Genomic DNA, 23,654 nt, shown 5'->3' with positions numbered 1-23,654 from the left:
GGCCCCAACAGCTTCCTTCTTCTTCTTCACCAAAGCTTCCTCCTCAGACTCAGAATCGTCTTCGGATTGGCTTGGAGTAGGGGGGAATGGCAGGGGAAGGTCATTAGCATTCTTGAGGGGGGAGTTCTTGGAGACATCAAGCTTTTTGAGGGCAGACATCTAATCCAGGGTAAAACCCTTGTTGCATGCCTGCTTCACTTGCTTTTTGTAGTCCTCCTTGACGTCGACCGCCCTCTCAGCATACACCTTCTCATCAATGGCCTTGATCTCGGCTTCCTTTGTGGCCAGGGCATGTTGAAGCTCCTTTTGGGCCTCAACCATCTTGGCCTCGGCCTCTTTCTTTTTGGCCGTAAGGACCTTGGTAATAGCCTCTACAGCGTCAGCCTTGTCTTGATCCTTCTTGGTCGCGGCGGCCTAATCTGACAAGGTCTTCATTTTTGCCTCGGCCTTTTTGATGGTTTTCTACAAACCAGCAACCTCTCTGATCTTGTCGGCCAACTCCTTCCTCATTTCAAAAGCTTGCATTGAGAAGGAGTGGGCGTGCTGGATCGCCTGAAAGAAAATGGACAGGACAAAAGTTAGTAAAAATCCTTTAAGTATAGTAAAATAGAGAAAGAAAAATACCAAGTGTAAGGAACTTACTTGAACGGAATGCTGCAACATCAAAGCGAAGTTTTCATACTCGCTTATCTCGGCGTTACGATTGAGATCATTTGGAAGGAGCAAAGCCGTAGAGAGGGCAACGTCGACCTCAAGATCAGTCGCGCTATCACCAACTCTGATCGGCTTGTCCTCTATAGTGATGGGAGGGGCCCAGGGGGCATCTGATTTCATGGACCCCAAGGTTGTGGCCGACTCTGACCTCGGCCTCTTTGACCGAGTTGAATGGGATGGATAGAAAATTGAGAGCAAGGGAACGTATAAGAAATGGAAAAGATTAAATCCGAGCACTCTTTGATCATCGGTGAGGATATGGCTTCTTTTCTAGGGGAATTTATTTGGAAGTTTGGTGTGCCAACAAAGCTCATTTTTTTTTGGGTGTATGTGCGTGTGGACATTCTCACTATTGATAACTCGGTGCAGGATGCATTTAGATTACCTTTCTATTCACTTGTCATTCCCATTTTAGGGTGACTGTTAAAAGCTTGAGTATCTCAAGGGGTTCTTTTCTCAGTTAATCAGATGAACAAATAGACCTGGTGTCAGTAAACATAGGCTGTTTGTACCTCTGCTGCCACGGAAGTGGAAAGAGGCTTATCCTGCAAACCCTGCAACAATTATTTTGTGTATTCTGTTACAAGAGGGAGAAAAACTGAGAAATCACTTGAGATCATTTGAACATATCTTACTTGTTGAGGATCCTTGAAAACATGCAAACTGTTGATGAGAACTATTGTAGTCGTGGGGAGTGATCCAAATAAATATTTAGATCACAAAGTCTGAGAGTTTATCTAATGGGGTAGCTATGAAGCATGGACACTCCAAAATCGGTGCCGTGGTGGTGTTCGACACGAGAACATGCCGGGGACACGTACGGGACACGCCAGATGGTGTGTCCCTTTAATTTAATGATTTTTTTGTAGGGGACACGGTGGGGATATGCGTGTCCATATCGGGATACGACATGAGACGCAGCAGGGTTGACTTTTTTTTTTCTTCTTCTTTTGCCTCTCTTATTTGGTGTTTTTGTGAAGAATATTGTTGGATGTTGAATGTTTTCACTTTTCGTCTCAGTTCTTGTTATCGTTTATTATGACTTTTTTGTGAATGAATGATCTATTAATTTGTTTAAATGTAGTGGTTATATTTATTGAATTAATGTTACTATGTTAGTGTTTGTTAATTTTGATTTAGGATGAATGTAACATGAATCTACATAACACATAAAAATATATTAAAAAAAATAAAGTCGCCGTGTCTCCCGCTGAGTCTGTGTCCCCATTTTTTAGAAATTGTCGTGTCCCGTGTCCGTGTCCGTGTCCGTGTCCGTGTCCGTGCTTCACAGTGGGGTGCTTCACAATGGGGTAGTATCGGGGATTCTTTCTGCCTCTCTGGTTAGAATGCATTAACCTTGTCATATAGTTAATTGAACAAGGTTTTTTTTCTTGTCAAATCAAAGTTAATTTTGTTCTCATGTGTAGCTTTAATCACTATATAATCTCAAGTTTTACCTGAATACTATAAGTCTTGATGCTTGCTGTTATATTTTCCTGTTTTTTATGGCTAGGAACTTCTTTTCTCTCTGTAGAAGTTGCTTCTGGCATCAATTTCATATTTTCTTTTCTGTTGAAAACAAAAATGTTAAACTTGATTTTTGAGGGGATAGTGTTTGGATGGCTAAGTTTTTAAGACCTTTCTTAAGGACTTGTAAAAAAGGGTCTTTTTGTATTTGTGTCAGAGTTATGCATGCCACTGTTCTTGCCAAACAGGATAGAGTTTAGACATCATGTTTCTTGCACCACATGTTTATTTTTTGACATCCTTAGTGCTCTTATTGAGTTTATGTATGATTGCTCTAAAATATTGGTAATGTTTGTATCTCTATTTGCCTGTTTTGGGTTGTATGTACCTCCTTGAAGAGGAATATTTGATGATGCAATATATTTCACTTATCATGTTTGTTTTAAAAAACAAAAATCACTGGTATCCAATTTATTTTTCACTTTAGTATCTTTAAAATCCACGCGAACTCTTGACTCAATTCTTTGCTCTATTCATTTCAGAACTTCCTTGTGGATATAAAAGGGCCTGCATTGGCATTTCTTCATGTACTTTCATTTGAAGGAGGAACAAGGAGAAACATACCCAAGTTTGAGGTGCAAGTTTCACCATTTAGAATGTTTTGACTAATGCACTATGTTATTCTATTTATTGTTGATTGATGCCCCGCTGTTTTCTCGTTAACTTGGGTTATATGACCTGAAGATGCTTACGATGACTATGACCATCTCTATCTTGTGTTCATGTTCCATGATTGGATTGCAAAACCTACTTAAGGAAAAGTGAATTTGACCAACAAATTGTTTGTTTAGTGCTAAGACCAACACTGAGAATGGGAAAACTGAAAAAGAATAAATCAAAGGCAGGCTGGGATTCCCATTGGATGTGGTTTGGAACTGCTGAATATATGCACCCATTGTAGTTCAGCAAAATTGTCCTAAAAATTGGAACTTATCGTAATTTTTTTCTTTTAATATTATTGCATCTCAGTTGGCTTAACCTTTATCTTGTAGGTAGGTACTTTGATCTATGTTCGGGTTGTGAAGGCAAACACAGGCATGAATCCCGAATTGTCATGCACTGATGGCTGGTTTTCATTCTGGACTTCCAACTCCATTCTATATATGGCTTCCATGTGTTGCCTTCTTTTTACTTGTAAAATTCTCGGTCGATTTAAGATTCTCAATTGACCTATAGTTTCTGAAAAACTATTCATGCTTTGTAGCCACTGGGAAAGCAGCGGAGTATGGTCCCCTTAAAGATGGCTTCACATTTGAGTCATCAACTAGCCTTGCCCGAATGTGAGATTTTCCTTCTCCTTTAATACATGGATATTTCAGTATTTCCAACACAGAACCACTCTGTTTGAAATCTGCGTATTGAGATTTTCTTTCAGTTGTGCTGGCATGTTGGTTTTTTCGTTTTCTAGGCTGCTCAGCTCCCTAACATGTCCGGTTCTTGAAGGTCTTGGGAAGAAGCTCTTCTTTGAGATAGCAGTTGGTTTAAATGGCCGTGTTTAGGTATGAAACTTGCGTTGCTTCCTTATTGTAGTTGGGTTAAAGAGGTTCCTTGTTTCAAAACTATTTTATTTTATTTTTGTGGAAATTAAAAAATAACCCCAGGTTTGACCCTATTAATAAATTAAACTCCCTCACTACCAGCCACCCCTTATCCGATCCTGCCACCACCAGCTGCGTGAGCCATCCCTAGTGCCTCCCTCACCCTCCCTAGACCTCCACTTCGCCAGCTCCGCACTACCACCTTCCCTTCACGAACCCCTCCATCTAATTGGGAGAAACCCTTGATTTTTTCAACTATTGATATGGCCAATGAACTGTTGCAGAAGGTCTGATCCTATGTCGTCAAGTACGTAGTAGGATTGATGATGGGTGGTTTAGTGGATGGTTGATAAAGGGTTGTTGCAATCTAGTTTGGTCAAGCTTAAAGTTGGATTGCCTTCAAGTTTAAAAAGCGAGTGAGAGAGTGCCACGTTACTGCATAAATTTTATAAGTAAAACAATTCCTTGATGACTATCATCATCATCATCATTATGTTCTCTTCTCCCATTTCCTTTGTGTATTATGATCTTTACTTTCTCTAGGCTTTATGCCTTCTATGCGGGCTGAGCCAAAAGCTCTTTTGAGAAGAATTTATTCTTGCTATTTTAATATTTGTAAATATAGTTTGGATTCTTATTTTTAAAATAAATCACTTTCTAGTACTGATGTTTTCTTATTTTCTCAGCATTTTTGTATCAATGTAGGTGAACGTTGAGGCTCCATCTACAGTCATCCTTGTATCAGATGCAATTATGAATTTAGAGTCGTTGAGTGGGGTTCAGCAAAAGATTATGGTGGAGAAACTGCTCCAGAGAGTTCAGTGATCAATTCAATCCATTTCATTTGTGATTTAATCTCCACTCCTTTAAGTTATTTAAGTACAAAGCAGCTGCAAAAAATTAGGTTTTAAAATTTTTATTCTATGTTATTAGTATACTGTTTTTATTTGGGGTTAATTAGTCCCGATAATTTTAATTTGAACAATTTGGTCCATACACTTCAAGTCTAGTTTCAATTTGGTCATTTTGTCTAAATTGAAGATTAAAATTAACAATTTTGGGACATTTGTCAATTTTCTAAATTGTACACAGAGACAAAATTAACAAAAATTTAGATGGAAGGATCAAATTGAAACCAAACTAAAAGTGAGTGGAACAAATTGTTCAAATTGAAACTATAGGAACTAAAGTGAATTTTTTTTATCAAACTAGGGGGAAAAGTGTAATTAACCATTTTATTTGTTAAAATGTGGTTTCTATATTAAGACTCTGGGTATCACTTTTGTTAACAACAAATTATTAAAGTTATCGTACTGTTTAGTTGCAAAAAAACTGCAGGTTGTCTCTTCATATTGGAATTAGTTTTTCTCTACAAAAGTGTTCTAGGTCTGTTCAAACATAGGATACGCGTATCCGTGAAGTGTTCCTAAAAAAATAATAGTTTAAAAAAAATTTAACGTGACGTGACGTGACATGTCTGACATGTAGACATCTGTGTCCATGGCATGTTGGTGTCTCATTCATGTCGGACACGAACACCACGCCCATTTTGAAGTGTTTCTTGCTTTCTAGATTGTTGAATGTGTAGTATTGGATTTGTGGGTTTGCAGCCAGGTTCTTCTCACTCTATCCTTTTTCTTCTCTTACTTGCTTATGAGCCCAGTTTTTCATTTTTGCCAGGAACTGTGATGAAAACATGATGTGGTTGGAAATCCACAAGATAGAAGATGCCCCTTTTGGAGGTGCAATGACTTCAACCTTTCATTCGTAGGAGGAGAGAGATGGTGTAAAGGAGGAAGTTGACATTTATTAGTTCCCAACAATGTTAGTGAGACTGACATGCTTGTTTAGCACTCTGTACCGTCATATTTACATTTCACAGAAGCAATATTATTGTCTTTGACAAATTTAGGGTCAATTTTGTAATTTTTGTTCAATATATTTTGCAATGGGACATTATGGGCATACCTACAATCTCCATGTAATTATATAAGCAAAAGAAACATTGTATGTATGCTCGTGAAAATTGTATTTATACCAGGAACATCTATCTATCCAGTTATCTATTATATAAGCAGAAGCGAGTTTTCGTGAGAAGTTTTGTGAGAACTCTAAAAGTTTATAATAAATTTGTAATTTTATCAAATTAAAAAATAAATTTAAATAGTGTTGGGATTACAATTATATTTTAATCCTAATATTATTTGCACCGTGCCTTCAGGTACAGACATACACTAGTAAATAAATAAAATAAAAACAAATGAGAAAGAGAGAGAGAAGAAAAGAAAAGAAAAGAAGGAGAGATTGTGTTGTAGTGATGTGGTGTGCCTGGCGTAGGAGATGTTGGTGGAGACGGTGTTGAACAGATGGAGAGAGAAAGTTTAATGACAAAAATAATTTTAAAAAAATGAGAGAAAGAAATAAATTTGACTGAGAGAAAGAGGGATTGGGTGATGTGGTATGGCAGGCATCGAAGATAGTAGTGGTAATTAGTGTTGAATGATTTTATTTTAGGGTTTGGTCGAGCCTTGACTACTCTTTGAAGAGAGCTACCTTCATGGTTAAGTTTTGGTATACTATCCTCCAAACTATTTAGAATTTTCAAAATTTTTTACTAAAATTTTATATTGTCTTCAAATTTTCCCCCCTCACACCATGTTATATGTCCCTAATTTCTTTTTTGTCTTTTAGCTTTTAGTTCACTCTAAAATTTATCAAAAAAATCTAGGTACAAATTAATACAACAAAAATTGAAACCTGCAACATGTCTAATACATTTTTTTTTATCTTGAATTCTTTCACAGGGCAAGAGTATTCATATGCATGTTTAATAATGAGCTCTATGTATATCTGTCTCCCTTTTTTTTTTTTGTTGAAACAGAATCTCACTACAAGAATTTACACAATTGCCGACCACTTTTGCCGACCAAAAAAATTTTAGTCGCAAAAAAATGACATTTGGCGACCAAATATTAATTAGTCGCGAATGATCATTATTTTTGACGACCAAATATTATTGGTCGCAGAAGGTTATATTTTGGCGACCAAAAAATGAGTTGGTCGCAGAAAGTGGTATGCATTTGCCGACCAACTATAAATTTGGTTGCGGAAGGTCACATAATTTTTGGCGACCAAAAATTTGGTCGCCAAAAACTTATTTTCACCAACCAAAAAAAATTAGTCGCCAAATTTATACTTTTTGCGACTAATATTTTAGTCGCTGTTGATTGAGATTTGGCGACTAAAAAAATTTATCGGCGAAGGTACCTTTTCTGCGACCAATATGGTCTTTTAGTCGCCAAAAGTTTGGGAGGGAAATTTGATTTTTATAGAGGCGGCAATTGAAAATTTTTGGCGACAAAAAAATTTGGTCGCCATTACTAAAACGACGTCGTTTTAAAAATACGCATTCACCTTCACATGCTCTCTCTCTCTCATTTCCTTTTGTTTGCATCCCTCTCCTGCTACTGATTACCCCAACACACTCCATCCACCAGCTCCAGCTATGTAAAAAGCATATACATACACTTTCAAAACCCATATCATAAATTTCTAGGGTTTGAATTTTCAAATGCAAATCCATTCTTCTTCTTCTTCTTCTTCTTCATAGATCAGAGAGAGAGAGAGTGTGTGATAAATTGAAATTGATAATGCCAAGGCAGAATCGGGTTGTGGAGGGTTTGATTGCCGGATCCTGCAAGATCCGAAAGAGGGGTTGCTCTTCGTCTTCGTCCTCTGTGTTGCAGAATTACCAATTCAAGCGGGCCATTTTGGTGGGTAAGCCTCCGGGATCCAGATCGAGCACTCCGGTTCCGTCTTGGAGGACGACGGCCGTGGCTTTGGATTCTCGCAAGTACGCGCCGTCGCAGAGTGGTGGTGGGAGATCGAGGCCAGTGTCTGCGAGGAAGCTAGCGGCGACGCTGTGGGAGATGAATGAGGTTCCGTCGCCTAGGGTTGGGGACAATTTGGAAGAGAAGAAAGCGATCAAGAGAGAGATGAGAGTTAGAGAGAGAATGGAGGTGCCGAGATCTGTGCATTCGGGTTCTCTACCTCCGCATTTGTCTGATCCATCTCACAGTCCTGTTTCAGAGGTGGTTTTTTTTTTTCTTTTTTTGATAAATTTCTTTGATTGCTGTTTGGTTGCTGAGAAAACAGTTGAATAGAAAGGAGATTTTTAATTTTTTTTGTTTTTGTTTGAATCAATTGAGGTAGAGCAGTAGCAATTGGAAGTGTTTGATGTTACATTCCTTAGAAACGTTGACTTGGCATTCCAATTCATCGTGACCGCTACTCTATTCTACGTTTAAACTATTCAACATAGTTGCTTTTGTTTGAAATCTTCAATCTCCTAAATTCTTTTTCATTATCCTAACAGAAGATCAAATCATATGTTATTCAATTACTACTCAGTATTTTTTAATAAGCCCTTCTTTGTCACTTCATTTGTCTATTTCTATTCTTTCATATTTTGTCTCTAAGAACACAGAAACAGAAGAATTTTTCAAGACATAACAATCCCATAAATGGAAATTTGAGTTCAAAGGTAGCTTGACAAGTTTTATTGCCAATTGGTGGGAGAATAATTACAAGTACGAAAAGTAAGGCATAACAATCCCACAAATAAAAATTGGCAAGTTAAATTTGCGTTCACGGGTAGCTTGATAAGTTTCTTTTATGTCAATAAGTAGGACAATAATTATAAATATGAGAATATTATATCAAACTGATTATTAGCTCAACAATAACTAAAAATATAACACAATTACCAAGCCCAACAGCACTATTGCCCCAAATTTGAGAAAACATAAGCAACTACAAAAAACACCCCATAATGGGGAATAAAATACACACCACAAGTATCAAATTCCCTTCTGTAAGTGTTGAATATGTAATTTCACACTACAAAGTGATATTTTATACAATCATTAGATCAAATGCTCTTTGCACTCACCCCTTTTATTGATGTAGTCTTTATATTTTGTACATTGCAATCCATCAATAAAATTTCTTTTCGTTGATAAAAAAAAAATAAAAAATGCACTGATTAGATAGCTTAATAACTTGATATGAGCACAAAATATTTGCTCATTTATCATAGAAGTCCTCGATATCTTAAATGAACCTCCAGACAAGTCAAGTGCAAGCCAAAGTCTAATACAATTTGATTGATCTTGAAACTATAATTGTTGGGTAATTCTATTTTTGGTGGTTTTGGAGGCATGGGAAGACATGCACGTAGAAATGAATCTTTACTACTTGACCCATTATGTGGTAAGTTAGAAACAATCAGCGTTCAGAGGGCTCCAGCTCCACGCATGGGTCACACCTCTTCTATGGTTGGTGATCTTATGTTTCTTATTGGAGGGAGGGCTGATCTGGTAAATATTTTGAATGATATTTGGGTTCTTAATACAGAAACCAGTGAATGTAAGTTGTTAGAATGTACAGGCATTGTATTCCCTCCAAGGTGATGATGTCTCTAACATATCCATTTTCTATTATTGTTTTGTCTGTTTTAGTGCTTTGACAATGTTGATAATTATATCATGTGTCTCCTGAGATATAATTTAATATCAATAATATTGTTTTTAAATATTATCTTTCTGGTGAAAAATGAATATTCAAACATTTTGACTCATAGGTCAGATTGGGCGAAATTTCTTGTCTTTGCATCTTTTAAAAAATATTTTCAATAATGCTACACTTGCTACATATCTATACCATATTATGTTTGTCATCTTACTTGTAAATACAATATTAGTGTAACGGGTCTCTCTACTCATATATCTCCAATGCAGTACAACTAAGTTGACACATCAGATGGTAAGATAAGGTAGTAGAAATAGATGGTCATTTTAGCATTATTCAAATATTTCTGATTGCCTTTCTGTCCATTTGTATTTCTCCTGCAAAAGAAATTGTTGATTTGGTCCTTTAAACTACTAAATTCGTATGATATTTTACAGGCACAGGCATGCAGCAGCAGTTATAGATTCAAAAATATATGTATTTGGGGGACTTAATGGTGAAATAATCTCTTCAGCACTCCATATCCTTGACACGTCTAGTTCGGAGTGGAATGAGATACAAGTCCAAGGGGAATGGCCATGTCCTCGTCATTCGCATTGGGTTTTACAACTTGAAAAAAAATATGCAAAATTGGGAAAGGACATGTTGAAGAAGTTTGGATGGTTAGATCTTGGGAGAAAGGTTTATTCCAAAGAAAATGGAATACATATTTGCTTCCCCGTCACTCAAAAATTTTGCACTACATACCGTGATAAGCAAAATCATCCTGGTGGTGCATTGGAAGTGTTCGATGACATCAACCCATTCAAGGCATTTAGTGGAGAGGGTGTGTTATCAAAGGATTTCACTTGCTTAACATCCTTGAATCTTCTAATGGCATCTGGTGCAACAATACTTGCAGATGAGGTGGTGAAAGTGAAAAAAATTTCAAGCTCTCCTCTCAAAGTGACGAGTGAAGCTGTAGCTAATTTGCTAAAGCACAAAGGCCTACCTACTGAACTTTTAGACCAGCTACCCACAAGGTTTGTGTTTCATATCTTTATTTCTTCCCCTTTTATTTGTCAATTGATTAATAAGATGCTGCATTTCAGCTACGTAATTAAGTCATTTATTATTTGCACTTTTGTCTGCATCAGGTGGGAGCGACTAGGGGATATTATTGTGGTTGCAATGACATCCTTCAAGGATCCAGCATGGGATTCAGTTGGAGCTGAGCTTTGGCCTATTGTTGCCAAATCACTTGGTGCCCAGAGACTTGCTCGGCAGGTAAGTTCCATAAACAAAACTGCATCTGATTTGCCATGTCTGCTTGTTGATGTTGTCTTTCGTTTAATGGGCTTCAAAACATATTTATTCATGCCGATTTGGTGTAGTGTATTTTTTATTGAGCTGCTTTTGTTCGACATGTTAGATTACACAGTGATCGGAAGTCATATGGAATTTGTATATTTATGTTCATTAAATTGGTTGCTAATTGTAACTCTATGGAGACATCAAACATGTAAATTGTAATATAGTGACAATACAAATTTAGGCCTGGTTTGGCTTATACTATATAAGCCAAAAAGTTAAAAAAGTTACTCCAAAATCCAAAAAAGATATCACTATTCACAAAAAAAAAAAAATTTAATTTTTTTCTGCCCAAGTACACACCGAATTGACAACAAGCCAGTTGCTGTGCAGCGGCAGTGCACCTAAATGAAAGGATTGGGTGTGATTTGCACACACACCGCTGTTCGGCCTGTGGAGCCTATCACAGATTCCGTTTTGATAATCTGAACCGTTAAATGTGTAGAACTCGTCGAGTACTATATGTCTGCAAAAAATCACATTGATTGGATATCGATAACTATATGATCAAATCAGTTATGTACAACAAATGGATGGTGTTATAATTAATGATTGAAAAATAAATAAGTCTGATCAGATAGCTATCGATATCCGATTAACGTGATTTGTTCTAGGTAGATAGTGTTCGACGAGTTACACACATTGAACGGTTCAGATTATTAAAATGGGACCTGTGATGACCCCCACAGGCCAAACAAAACCGTCCAATGCTTTGTACAAAAATTAGGCAATAATTTCCATAGCCAATTCACTCCAGCCGGTTGTACGGCTGGGGCCCACCTTTCACTAATCATCTCTTACACACTTTTTTTTATACAATATTTTAATACACATTTTTTTATAAAAAGCTAAAAAGTTAACCCAAACCTCCATATTTTTTTCTCAACTTTTTTAGTCCAAAAAGACAAAAAGTGCACTTTTTTAGAACACCCCAAACCAGCCCTTAATGTGCCAAATATTATTGAGTACGACCACTTTCTAGCTGGAACAATAGACAACCGGAGAAATAGAGAAAATATATTTAAGCCATATCTGAACTGAACTTTCATTCTACATCAATAACTAATCAAACCACACAACATTAAGAAATAGAGAAAATATTACGAAAGCTCACCAAAAAAACATGAATAACATGATTTTATGAAGACACAAGACTTCAAAACTAACCTGCAGATTAAATGCAACCATCTGAGCTCCATGCTTCCATTCAGTAAGTGGATTGAAATTTGAGGAGGTGACTCAGGTCCCCTTTGGGTATACCCTCAGAATATTCTTTTGTGTGAACCTAAGGGGGACAAGAGAGAAAAGATTAATAAAAATAGCAGAGATCTAATCATTCACTGGAGTGAAAATATAAATGTTTTAAGATAATTCTTAGAGATATTAAGCACATAGAACTTCATTGATTACCTCACAAGGTCAATTCCATAAGATTCTGCTGCCTTTTCAAGTGTTGTTTCACTCAAACTAAGACGTTTAATTTTTCCAATTCCAGCCCTCAGAACCTCTTTCAATCCATTCTTTGGTTTCCCAGCGTGAATTGCAATCAGATGCTTTGTATTGACGTGCTCCTAGCTGGAATGATTTTTGCTCACAACCATCACTGCCTTCATCATCCTGATCGGTGTTGTCTTGTTAACCATGACAAAATTTTAACATGTTAAAGTAATTGAGCACCTTAGAAGTTATAACAGAATGAAGTAAATTTCATTTCTAGATTATAAGCTGATGAAATAAATTTATTTCTGAGCTCACCCTGTCATCAGGATCCAGCTTAGCTGCAAGGTCTGGTGACTCCTTTCCCGATGCTACACTACAAGAATTAAAACAATTACCGACCACTTTTGCCGACTAAAAATATTTTGGTCGCAAAAAAATCACATTTAGCTACTAAGAAAAAATTAGTAGGCAAAAGTTCATACTTTCACCGACTAGAGTAATTTGGTCGCTAAAAAGCAAGTTTTCGCGACTAATTTGAAATATTGGTCGCCAAAAATTAGTGTATTTATTAATATAAATTCTTGTGATAGGCCAAGATCGTTTATAAAGATGTCCCTTTCTCGAAAGATGAACGTGAGAATATCAATGAAAGTAAGCTTGAATAGGGCTAATTGAGCCTGAGCCAAGCTCCTCGTTAATCAATGAAAATTCCAGTGCTCTAAGCTTGGTACCTTCTTCTTCTTCTTCTTCTTCTTCTTCTTCTTTTTCTTATTTTTTTTTTTTTAAATTCTAAAACAAATAGATTAAAGTTTTTAGAGTTCTTAGATGCAGACACTTAGCCATGATTCTCAAAGCATATCAAAGCATATTGCTTATGCTCCATGTATTTGGATGTCTTGGTCAGGGCATTGGCCACATACTGCCGCAGGCCACCACCTTTGGCAGCCTCCCAAACCTCCAACTGCCCTCTAGTAACTCACAGAACCCAGGGTTTTATTTGAGTCCTCTGTTTGGTACTATTTCTGATCAAACATGAGTTTAAAAGAGAAATAGCCAAGATAAATGAGAATAGGAAGTCCAAGATAAAAAGAAAAAAACAAACTACCCAAGAAGGTGCTTCTGCTTGTGCCGGTGCCGGTGCCGGTGCCAATGCTTTTTGGTTATTGTTTTCGCTGTATCTAACACTTGTACTCAATAATTGTATCTAAATTCATATAACAAAGAGGTTAAAGCATGTCTAAATACCCAAGTGTATATTTTGTGGACACTTTGGCTACAAATTGAAGTTATGAATGAAGGTGTAAATTGAGCTGGTGGTACAGAAAAATGTGATTTGGATTGAGCTCCCAATATGTGTCTGTCACTTGAGTGTGAGTTGGGGTCCATGGGGGACTTGGAGGGGAATGTAATATCATTAGACTGACATGGTTTGTGCACATGTAACTTTGTTGGTATGGGTGTATTAAAACAGAAACTTGCATTCGTATCTATAATGCATTTGTAAATTTTTTGTAGGTACTATATGCGTTGGGGTCTGCTACCCCCTACAAAAAAAATTACGGGAATGTGCTTGGAAAAAGCTTTACATCCAGGTATATTTAGGTTCGACTTACAGCTTTTTGGTGAGCATACCAAAATCCATATAAGACGTTGATTTTTTATACCCAGGCTCTTCTTCATTCTTTTTCTTCTAATTTATCAAGTGAGAGGAAGATTAGTTATTGACTTTAAAGAAACTTGTCTCTTTGAGCTTACTCAGAGCTCCTGTATTGCATCTCTTCTATGATATTCCTTGGATGATTTTATCCTCTTGTAATTGACACATTGGATGCTTATTGATGAGGGGGAATTGCAAGAAAATGGTATCAACTCAAAATAATTGCAATGTCACAGAAGTACAAACAATTCATGCATTAGATTGTGCAACTAAATCTTGTGTTTCCACCTCTTTGCTATTATTTTGAGTTTATATCATTTTATTGCAGTTGCCCCTATTGATAAAGCTAGATTAAGTTTAAAATTTGGTTTAGAAGAATTACTTTCTTCTTGCAGCGTGATGAAGAGGACATGGCTGAATTTGTTAGGAATTGCCCCGCTGAGTTCAAAGAGTATTATGTCCAAATGCAGGCAGCAAAGAGAAGCCAAACACCTCTTCCTTCTCAGGTAAAGAGGGGTAGCTATTGGGCTGAAACTTTTGCCTTCTAAGATTTAATAGGGTATTTGGGGAATCACTGTCTTTCATTCTTTCTTGTAAACTTTGTACAAATCAATAGGCCTTGGAATCTAATCCATAACTTGCTAATGCATGAATCCCCTTTTTGGATGAACCATGCATAGGGATTGACTTCTTCAAATGAGTCTCAATGAAAATTAGCAAATGCATTTCCTTAATTACTATTTATTCCTTTTTTTTCCCCCTCTCTTTATATATCTGAAGGTGAATGATGACCGGATTATTCTTGACAAGACTCTTACTAATCAAGTGTCTATATGGAAAAGCAGTAGAGGCCTGACTGATAAGGTGGTCTTGGACCATGATTTCTCTGGAGAAACATGTACTTACTATCAAATTGGAGATGTATTTGTTTGTGAGAAGACTGGGCAGGTTCATGGTATGAAACACTAGTTGTGGTTATTGAATGTGGCATTAATGTTTGTTTGTTTAATAGGTACAATTACATAGATTTTTATTAATGGTTTATGTTCTTTGTTCATGCAGTTTATGATGATACATGTAGAGAAGCTGTTTTGGACCCTACAAATGAGCTTTTGGTTTGTACAATATCTGGACATTGTTTTGATAGATTGCTGTCACCAGCTGAAATGGAACCAGACATTGTAAGAGAGATCTCTTCTAGCTTACACTTTTGGCTTTTTGTCATAAAACACACTTAGACCTGTTAAAAATATGAAAAAATGAAAAAAGAAGAGCTAGACCTTCACTATGCATGTCTATGGCTATCATGTGATGCTGTTGGCTCGTATACTTCACAATACATATATTAACTTATGATTGTTGGACCATCATCTCTTCATAGTGTAATCCTTTTCATTTGGTTAATCATATATGCATGTGTTTCAAACTGATATATGTATATAAGTGCATGTTATATATCTGACGAATGTATATTTAGAGTAGCCAAAAATATGTTAATATTGAAACTAGTGCCATATTCTAGTGACTTACTCATTGTTACTTGAGATGTAAAATTTAAAGTTAATCTCTGAAATAGTGAATATGTCTCGACATAGATACATCATGTGCATATTCCATGCCTACCCATGTTTTGTTGCGTCTCCTGGGAGTATTCCATATTTTTTGAAGCTTTAATTTGACATAGATCTGAATTTAGGAGAACATTGGAAGACTTGTGAGTAGATACGATCTGAATGTTCTGTGAACGAAGTTCTGGAGACATGTTCAGAAAGAGGATAAGAGCTCTTCTGTTGCTGTAATTTTATGCTTCTTTGGGGTATTTTGTTTGATAAAATGATAAATTGACTGCTAGTTACTTTATCGAGCTTTTTAGCTGGCTGTTATTATTCTTTATCATCATAGTGGGGACTGTACTTTCTTATTTATGGTTTGTTTGTTTGGGTGGAAAATGTTGTCCACTTTTAAAATGGGAAAAATATTTTCCGGATTAAAGTCTTACTAATACTACCATCACCTTCACCACTGCCACCACCCCCACCCCCACCACTACTTATACAATCATTAGTACATTAGTTTCAACAGGATGCAACCAAACATATTTGGAAAAGATCTTTTGAAACAAAGATTTTTGTAAAAAAATATTTTCTGCCAAAACAAACGGAGCATTAGCATGTCACCAAGTCTATGTCACCTAGTCTGCCCATTTGATTGCTCTTTTGTTAAGCAGGAGATAGGTGGCTTCGTGTATCGTTTTTAGATTTGATACTCAAAAATCTTCTCTCTTTTCTGAAAATCCAAGAACAGCAACAAGGTGGTGTTTCAGATGAAGTAGAACCATTCATGGGGTCTGGCCGTTTTGGTAAATCTCCTACTTCGCCTCTGCATCATGTTTATTGATTCCCAAAACTTTTTATTCATCTTGTGTGTGTGTGTGTGTGTGTGTGTGCAAGGTCAAGGTTGTCTCTTCCCCTTTTCACGTTGCACTTAAGGTCAACTTTTTATGTCAACTTTTTATTCGCCTCTGGCCAGATGGACGAAACTTGCAGCTGCACTTCAGGTCAAGGTTGTCTTTTCCCCTTTTCACTGGAGGAAAAGTAGAAGGGGAACAGGGTGCTGCAATCCATATTGTTTTACTTGATGTGAATACAGGTCATGTTGTAACCTCTGGACCTGAATCCACCATAAAACTTGATGTTGTTGTGCTGGAAGGTGATTTCAACAATGAAGATGATGAGGGTTGGACCGAAGAAGAATTTGAAAGCCATGTTGTGAAAGAGCGTGAAGGAAAGAGACCACTTTTGACTGGGGATCTGCAAGTGACGCTCAAAGAAGGTGTGGGAACCCTGGGAGAGCTTACATTTACTGATAACTCAAGTTGGATAAGGAGCAGGAAGTTCAGGCTTGGCCTGAAGGTCGCCTCAGGCTTTTGTGAGGGCATACGTGTAGGTGAGGCAAAGACAGAAGCTTTCACTGTTAAAGATCACAGAGGGGAATGTAAGCTGCTTAGTGTTTATTTTTGAACTCCTTTTTAAAATTATTTTTTTCTGGATTGTCTTTGGAATATTGTTGTTGACTTCTTTTCATTTACAGTATACAAGAAGCACTATCCACCTGCTTTAAATGATGATGTCTGGAGATTGGAGAAGATTGGCAAAGATGGGTCATTCCACAAGAGGCTAAATAAGTCAGGAATATTCACGGTTGAAGACTTTGTTCGACTTGTTGTCAGAGACTCTCAAAAACTACGGACTGTAAGTGCATGCTTGGTTGTTGAATAAGAGTATCCATTCTTTATAATTATTTGCTGACTCCTCTGTTGGTTGTAGATCCTTAGCAGTGGTCTGTCAAATAAGATGTGGGATGCTCTCATAGAACATGCTAAGACTTGTGCCATGAGTGGGAAGCTTTATGTGTATTATGCTGATGATACAAGAAATGTTGGTGTTGTCTTTAACAGTATTTACGAGCTAAGTGGCCTTATAACTGGTGAACAATATTTGTTATCTGATTCCCTGTCTGATAGCCAGAAGGTTAGTATGAGACGTTTTTTTTGGCAATGCAATTCTTGTTTTATTAAAACACTTCCTTGAAACCAAATAATAATGCCATGAATTCAGTAGACACTTTACACCCCTCCCTTCCGCTGCCAGCGTTTGTTCACTTTTGGACCGGGTTGGTAAACATGTTGATTGTATATTTGATCAAGTTCTGAGTAAAATACTTATCCTTAAATCTAATCTTTGATTGGAAATGTTAATCACAGGCAGGTATATATGTTTAGGTGTGATTTTGGGTGTTTCTTTTCTTCAAACAAACTAATCAACCAAACTAGAATTGGAGTGCTTACTATTACTAATTGTTGTTCTTTTTTCCTTTTCTCCTGGTACCACCCCTGGAAGGTTGTCATAAAGCTCATAATTAGAGAATGTGATGCTTATGGAAACCTGTAAATTTTGTTGTTGTAGTTATATGTGGATACCTTGGTGAAGAAAGCATATGATAACTGGAACCATGTTGTCATATATGATGGCATTTGAAGCTTAAACAGTTTGGCTGGTTGCACTGGAAAAATCTAAAACCACTTGCTTATTAGTCCGTCTACCCATGTACCTAAAATCAGTTGTTGAAATCCTCAATTTTCTCTTGTGCGTTTTGCTGTTCCTCTTGAAATGGATACCTCCACAATATTCTCAAATATTTTAATTCTATTATGATGTCAGTAGACTTGTGAAAATGATAATGTCCAATCCAAGAAATTGGAATCCTTGCCATGATTTATATAGGAAAAAAATGTGCTGTATGGACTTTAACAATTTGCTGCTAAACAACCCGTAATTTACCTCTGCTAAGTATTTAAAACCATATTGTGGTGTTGAGGCTTAACTTTAGTCGACAAGTTCTTATGGTGCTGCAACTTTGCTCCAGTCTGGCACTCTTAAAATTTGTCAAACTTTAGAGTTGAAAATCATTTGACGAATAGGGGCAATCTTGACAACATCCAACTAAAGATAGGAACGAAATTGTTAAAATGTACAAATTAGTACCCACCTGATTTTTTGAGAATTGGTGAACTTGGTAAAGGGAATTATTTGTCCAATTTATTGACAATATGGAGTTATTGACAATATGTCCAATTATTTGTCCAACTATAGATAGGAAGATAGGAGTTATTGACAATATGGATCAATTTCAGTTGCCGTGTTTGGTTTCTGCTGTGTGGCACTATATTGGATCTGGAATGGTGGCTCATCCAATTTATTCTATAGACATAAGAATGCTATTGTTTTATTTACAATTTGATAATGGTAGTCATTTTAATTTGCTAATGTGACATTTGCTTTTCATGGACATTTTTCATTATTTGTCCAATTTTAACTGACATTATTTCTCTTTTTCTTTGGTACAGATGGATGAACTCGTGCACAAAGCTAAATTATACAGGACAAATTGGCACTTTTTGAGTTTTTGGAAGGATTATATATTTTTGTATAGATGTATATGGAAAATATTAGGTAGACTAGTAGTTATATTTTTGGATACACTACTAGTTATATTTTTGGATGGGTGTGTATAGAAAATATTTGGTAGACTACTAATTATATTTTTGGGTTGATGTACATAGATAAAAATTTAAAACATAATAACAAGTAATTGTTATGTGTTAAATTTTTATGCTAGATGAAATATGTAGTTTCGAATTATTTGTGGATGTAAACTTATAATAGTTGCTGACTTTAATTAAACAGGTTCAGAAATGGTTGATATATGTATTTTGTTGAATGTTGATGGTTCAATTTATTTGTTGGTTTGAATGATTTCTTCTTTTTACAGATTATATTGAATAAATTGGATGAATTATTATAAATTACAGGTTTATTTTGTTAGATATTGGCGACCAAAATTTGGTTATGTTTTTATAGTTTTGGCGACCAATTGATTAGTCGCGAAATGTCACAATTGGCGACCAAAAAATATTTTGGTCGCAGAATGTCACAATTGGCGACCATAATTTCTGGTCGCGAAATGTCACAATTGGCGACCAAACAAATTTTCGTCGCAGAATGTCACAATTGGCGACCAATTGATTAGTCGCGAAATGTCACAATTGGCGACCAAACAAATTTTGGTCGCAAAATGTCACAATTGGCAACCAAATTTTTTGGTTGCGAAATGTCACAATAGGCGACCAAAAAAATATTGGTCGCAGAATGCTACAATTGGCGACCAAATTTTTTGGTCGCGAAATGTTACAATTCGGGACCAAACAAATTTTCGTCGCGGAATGTCACGATTGGCGACCAAAATTTTTGGTCGTTGAATGTGATAATTGGCGACCAAACTTTTTGGTCGGGAAAATATTACTTTTCGCGACCAAAGTGTTTTGGCGACAAAATAAATTAGTCGCGGTAATTAAATATTTAGCGACCAAAAATTTAGTCGCGAAATCCAACTTTTGCCGACCAACCACAATTTTGGTCGCAAATTACTTTTGCCGACCCTCAATTGGCGACCAAAGTAGCGACCAAAAAAATTGGTCGCGGATAACTTTTGCCGACCAAAAATTAACTTTTAGCGACCAAATTTTTGTTGCCAAAAGTGTTAATTCTTGTAGTGAGAGTGTTTAGATCTAATTAATATTTTACTCTTTTTTTTAATTGATCAAACCATCTTTATCTTACACTCATTTTTTAATTTTTTATGCATGTTATTATACTATATTTAGACCTTGAATTATGAAGGCAAATGTAAACAAGAGGAAAAAAAAAATATGGGAGACTTTTATAAGTTCTTTTTCAGACACTTATGCTAGGCTAAATCTTGTGTAATTTATTATAGAGTCTCAAGTCCTATTTAAATAAGAATGTATTCCACAAGATCCTACATAAACGTAACGTGACGTGACACTTACATAAACGTAACGTAACGTGACACCTATATAAACGTAACGTGACACTTACATAAACGTAACGTGACACCTCTGTCAACGTAACGTAACGTAACGTGTCACATTACGTTTTGCAAACTTCATGAGTTTTTATTTTTTTAAATTGAATGTGAAAATATTGCTGGTTTATATTGGTGTCACGTTACGTTTCATATAAATATGATTTATGACAACATTTGTCACGTCACGTTTATGTAGGTGTCACGTTACGTTTACGTATGTGTCACGTTACGTACAGGTGTCACGTTACGTTTATGTAGGTGTCACGTTACGTTACGTTTATATAGATATAATCTATGGTAACATTCAATTTCTTATATATGGTTTTACTATTATTTATGATATTAATAACTAATATTGAGGGTAAATGTATCAACAAACTTTCCACAGGACTTATGGGAACATAAGTTTTTTAGTAGGACCATATGTAGCATAAGTCTTCCTAATAGGACTTATAAATAATTTTCCCAAAAAATATATTAACAGAAAATAAATTGAAATAATGTATTTATTTTTTTGGATTAGGAAAATAAAAAGAAAATGAATATGTATTTTCCAAAATTATATTTATTATTTCGTTTAATCCTAAAAAAACAAAACAAAACAAAACAAAACAAAAACAAGTATCAATAAGAAATTTCATTTCCATTTTATAAAAAATATTTCATTTCATAAAATTACACCAATTCTTATTTGGGTAACTCTCAAAATGGTTGCCATATGCAAGTTATGTCATTTGTGAATTTGATTATCACAAATGATATAATTCAATACTATGGGAATCATAACTAAATAAAAAAAAAAAAAATTGAGTTATAACCAAGCATCACATGATGTATAACCAAACAATTCTTGATTATAACCAAAATAATGTCATAACCAATATCACAATGTATCATAAATAACAACACAGTAAGTCATAACAAAAAACAAAAAAAATCTTAACCAAAGGAGTATATAGACACATCGGCCATGTTTGATTAGTGGAATATTAATGATGTGATTAACAATCTCATGGAATAGTTATGCGTAGTACTAACATTAAGAGCCCTACGTATTATTAAGCCAGATGCCATTTGTATGGTTCAAACACAGGAATATAGATTTAATAATAATCTAATCCTATGTTGTTATCCTGAAATAAAAGAGGCGATAGAATTTCCATCTTCATAAGTTAAAATTTGGATCCATTATTCACCCCAAAAAATAAAAAATAAAAAATGGATCCACGCATTGCGAACATGGGCCTCATATATGTCTGGTTTATGTTGTATTTGAGCAGTGTTGGGCTATATTATTAAAACTGGGCTGAGCCAATCGGCCCATGTTTTAGAGCCTAAATTATGTACGTTATTGGGCCTATCTAGCTTCCTTGTTACATGATATAATTTGAGCCTACTCATTAATAAGGTGTGGTCAGGTAACATTTACAGTTTGTTCAAAAACAAAATAATAATAAAATAAGAGAAACATTTACAGTTTATTTTTCATTTAAAAATTATTAAACATCTTATGTTTATTTTTGATAATAATAATAATAATAAATACATTTGGTACACACGTGCTTTTAGGTTCAATTCTTATATTTGTTTGTGAATATTATTATTCTTTTTTATTTTTTGTATGAATCAAGTAAAGTATATTTTAACACGACTGCATACCAGTTTGATCACACATGAATGTAATACTCCTGAAAAATCATGCAACTTTCTCCTACTTTCAAATTATTTTGTATTTGATTCTTATGTTGCATCAATTTTTAGGTTTTGTTTATCATATATTTTTTCAGAGGTAAACGTTATAAAATAAAATTATTACAATTATTATATCAACTTAATTTTTTTTCATAAATGATATATACGGAGGGTTTTATAAAATGAATAATTTGAATGATTGAAGCAGGAGCTGTGGTGGGGATTGTGTAGACATTATGGCTCTGTTTGATTTAAGATTCATAATAACAATTCATAAATTATGGAGTGTTTGATAATATGATTCAGCACTTAAAACTGAATATATTAAGTGATAATCAATTAAATCCATTTGATAACTACAATTGATATCACTTAAAAATTTAAGTCCCTCTTATAATGTAGGTTAAAATTTTAAAAAATATCTTATTATTCTTTTTTATATTTTGTATGTCATCTAGTAGAGTATATTTCAATACGACGGTATGCCAATTTGATCACACATGAATGTAATGCACCTGAAAAATCATTTAACTTTTTCCTACTTTTGAATTATGTTGTATTTGATTCTTATGTTGCATCAATCTTTAGGTTTCATTTATCATATATTTTTCAGAGACAAACATTATAAAACAAAAATATTATAATTATTATATCTACTTAATTTTTTTGTGAACAATATACACAGAGAGTTCTATAAAATAAATAGTTTGAATTATTAAAACAGGACATATAGTTTGGATGTGCAGACATTATGACTCTGTTTGATTAGTAAAATTAATAATTATGGCTCCACGTTTGTTTTGCAATAGTTATGAAAATAGATAATCTCAATTATATACTTGTTTTGTGTTATTAGTTGTAGGATTAAAAAATGGGTGAAGCACCAATAAATTCCAAAATATGATCTTGTAAACTATTTAAAGGTCTCATTAAAGTGGAAATTACACAAAAGGGTAATCACTTATATGTTTTGGTTTAATTTTTTATAAATAAAAGTAGGTTTCTCTAAATATAAAATTACACTTTTGGACAATTCGCACTATAGAATGAATTTTCCTTCATTCTAAAACAAATTCCACATTACAAACAAAAGCGTAACAGTATAATCTAACACTCTAATAACATAGCACTCATATATACCATACTAAAAAATTTCTTAGTGTACTTTTCCTAAACGTAGCAACATAATGCTAAAAAAAACTCTTTAGTATACTTTTCCTAAACGTAACACTCCAATCAATGTAATTCTAAGCATAATACTTTAATGTAACACACACAAAAACATTAAAAATTTCTTAGTGTACTTTGTTCAAATATAACACTTACAGATTAAAATTATAAATTTATCCAAAACCTGCTAAGGAATTTTTGTACTCCTTTTGGAATAATTTGAAAAATCTCACATCATTTTTTTAGAGTATTACATTAAAGTATTACGTTTGAAAAAAGTATACTGAGGAGTTTTTTCATGTGTTACATTACAGTATTACACTAAGGAGTTTTTTTGAAGTGTTTATATTAGAGTGTTACATCTGGAAAAAATACACTAACAATTTTTTTGGAGTGTTACAGTTTGAAATTGTACATTTACTCAAAACTTATAAGGAATTTTTGTACTCCTTTTGAAATATTTGAAGAATCTTACATCCTTTTAGAATATTTGAAGAATTTTATATTTCAAATCATTTTTGTACTTCTTTTGAAATGTTTTACAAATAAAAAAGATTCTCATATAAAAATTCATCTCACATTTGATTCTT

General features: G+C 34.8%; 4 protein-coding genes across 6 annotated transcripts; all 4 read left to right on the top strand.

Annotated features, from left to right (window-relative positions):
- The first annotated feature begins 927 nt into the window (after window positions 1-927).
- Window positions 928-5,138, top strand: LOC114268942 (exosome complex component rrp40). Its single transcript, XM_082871988.1, is given in 6 exon segments — window positions 928-1,077; window positions 2,724-2,816; window positions 3,234-3,306; window positions 3,446-3,521; window positions 3,650-3,740; window positions 4,485-5,138. Coding segments are annotated over 6 exon segments (603 nt in total). The 3' UTR covers window positions 4,605-5,138.
- A 2,081-nt stretch (window positions 5,139-7,219) lies between these two features.
- LOC145790797 (tRNA wybutosine-synthesizing protein 2/3/4-like) lies at window positions 7,220-15,601 on the top strand. 2 transcript variants are annotated; one of them, XM_082869535.1, is made up of 4 exons: window positions 7,233-7,870; window positions 9,746-10,330; window positions 10,445-10,574; window positions 15,452-15,601. In XM_082869535.1, the coding sequence occupies exons 2-4, from the start codon at window positions 9,951-9,953 to the stop codon at window positions 15,497-15,499; spliced, it is 558 nt and encodes a 185-aa protein (XP_082725661.1). In that variant the 5' UTR covers window positions 7,233-7,870; window positions 9,746-9,950; the 3' UTR covers window positions 15,500-15,601. The 2 variants fall into 2 exon arrangements, with proteins under 2 accessions (XP_082725662.1, XP_082725661.1); XM_082869536.1 differs by lacking the exons at window positions 10,445-10,574; window positions 15,452-15,601 and having other exon boundaries at window positions 7,220-7,870; window positions 9,746-9,988.
- On the top strand, window positions 12,708-15,445 carry LOC114317024 (F-box protein SKIP31). Its single transcript, XM_082868103.1, is given in 8 exon segments — window positions 12,708-12,749; window positions 13,003-13,088; window positions 13,614-13,647; window positions 13,649-13,690; window positions 14,151-14,261; window positions 14,536-14,710; window positions 14,818-14,936; window positions 15,440-15,445. Coding segments are annotated over 8 exon segments (615 nt in total).
- Window positions 15,602-15,926: 325 nt separating the features above from the next.
- LOC145790796 (calmodulin-binding protein 60 D-like) lies at window positions 15,927-19,035 on the top strand. 2 transcript variants are annotated; one of them, XM_082869534.1, is made up of 6 exons: window positions 15,939-16,114; window positions 16,285-16,749; window positions 16,846-17,006; window positions 17,082-17,285; window positions 17,721-17,900; window positions 18,662-19,035. In XM_082869534.1, the coding sequence occupies exons 1-5, from the start codon at window positions 16,096-16,098 to the stop codon at window positions 17,790-17,792; spliced, it is 921 nt and encodes a 306-aa protein (XP_082725660.1). In that variant the 5' UTR covers window positions 15,939-16,095; the 3' UTR covers window positions 17,793-17,900; window positions 18,662-19,035. The 2 variants fall into 2 exon arrangements, with proteins under 2 accessions (XP_082725659.1, XP_082725660.1); XM_082869533.1 differs by lacking the exon at window positions 17,721-17,900 and having other exon boundaries at window positions 15,927-16,114.
- The last annotated feature ends 4,619 nt before the right edge of the window (window positions 19,036-23,654 follow it).

The sequence above is a fragment of the Camellia sinensis genome, chromosome 5 (assembly GCF_055761805.1).
Source record: "Camellia sinensis isolate YWXY chromosome 5, ASM5576180v1, whole genome shotgun sequence".
Lineage (NCBI taxonomy): Eukaryota > Viridiplantae > Streptophyta > Magnoliopsida > Ericales > Theaceae > Camellia > Camellia sinensis.
The sequence above is the reverse complement of the archived record's forward strand: the minus strand, read 5'-3'. Positions and strand labels throughout refer to the sequence as shown.

Bases quoted from the DNA above. Each gene is read 5' to 3' on its own strand.
- LOC145790797 (XM_082869535.1), top strand. From the start codon at position 9,951: ATGTTGAAGAAGTTTGGATGGTTAGATCTTGGGAGAAAGGTTTATTCC. The intron at 10,331-10,444 runs GTTTGTGTTTCA...TGTCTGCATCAG, and splicing joins TTAGACCAGCTACCCACAAG to GTGGGAGCGACTAGGGGATA. The intron at 10,575-15,451 runs GTAAGTTCCATA...ATCTGAATTTAG, and splicing joins CCCAGAGACTTGCTCGGCAG to GAGAACATTGGAAGACTTGT.
- LOC145790796 (XM_082869533.1), top strand. The intron at 17,007-17,081 runs GTAAGTGCATGC...TGTTGGTTGTAG, and splicing joins ACTCTCAAAAACTACGGACT to ATCCTTAGCAGTGGTCTGTC. The intron at 17,286-18,661 runs GTTAGTATGAGA...TCTTTGGTACAG, and splicing joins CCCTGTCTGATAGCCAGAAG to ATGGATGAACTCGTGCACAA.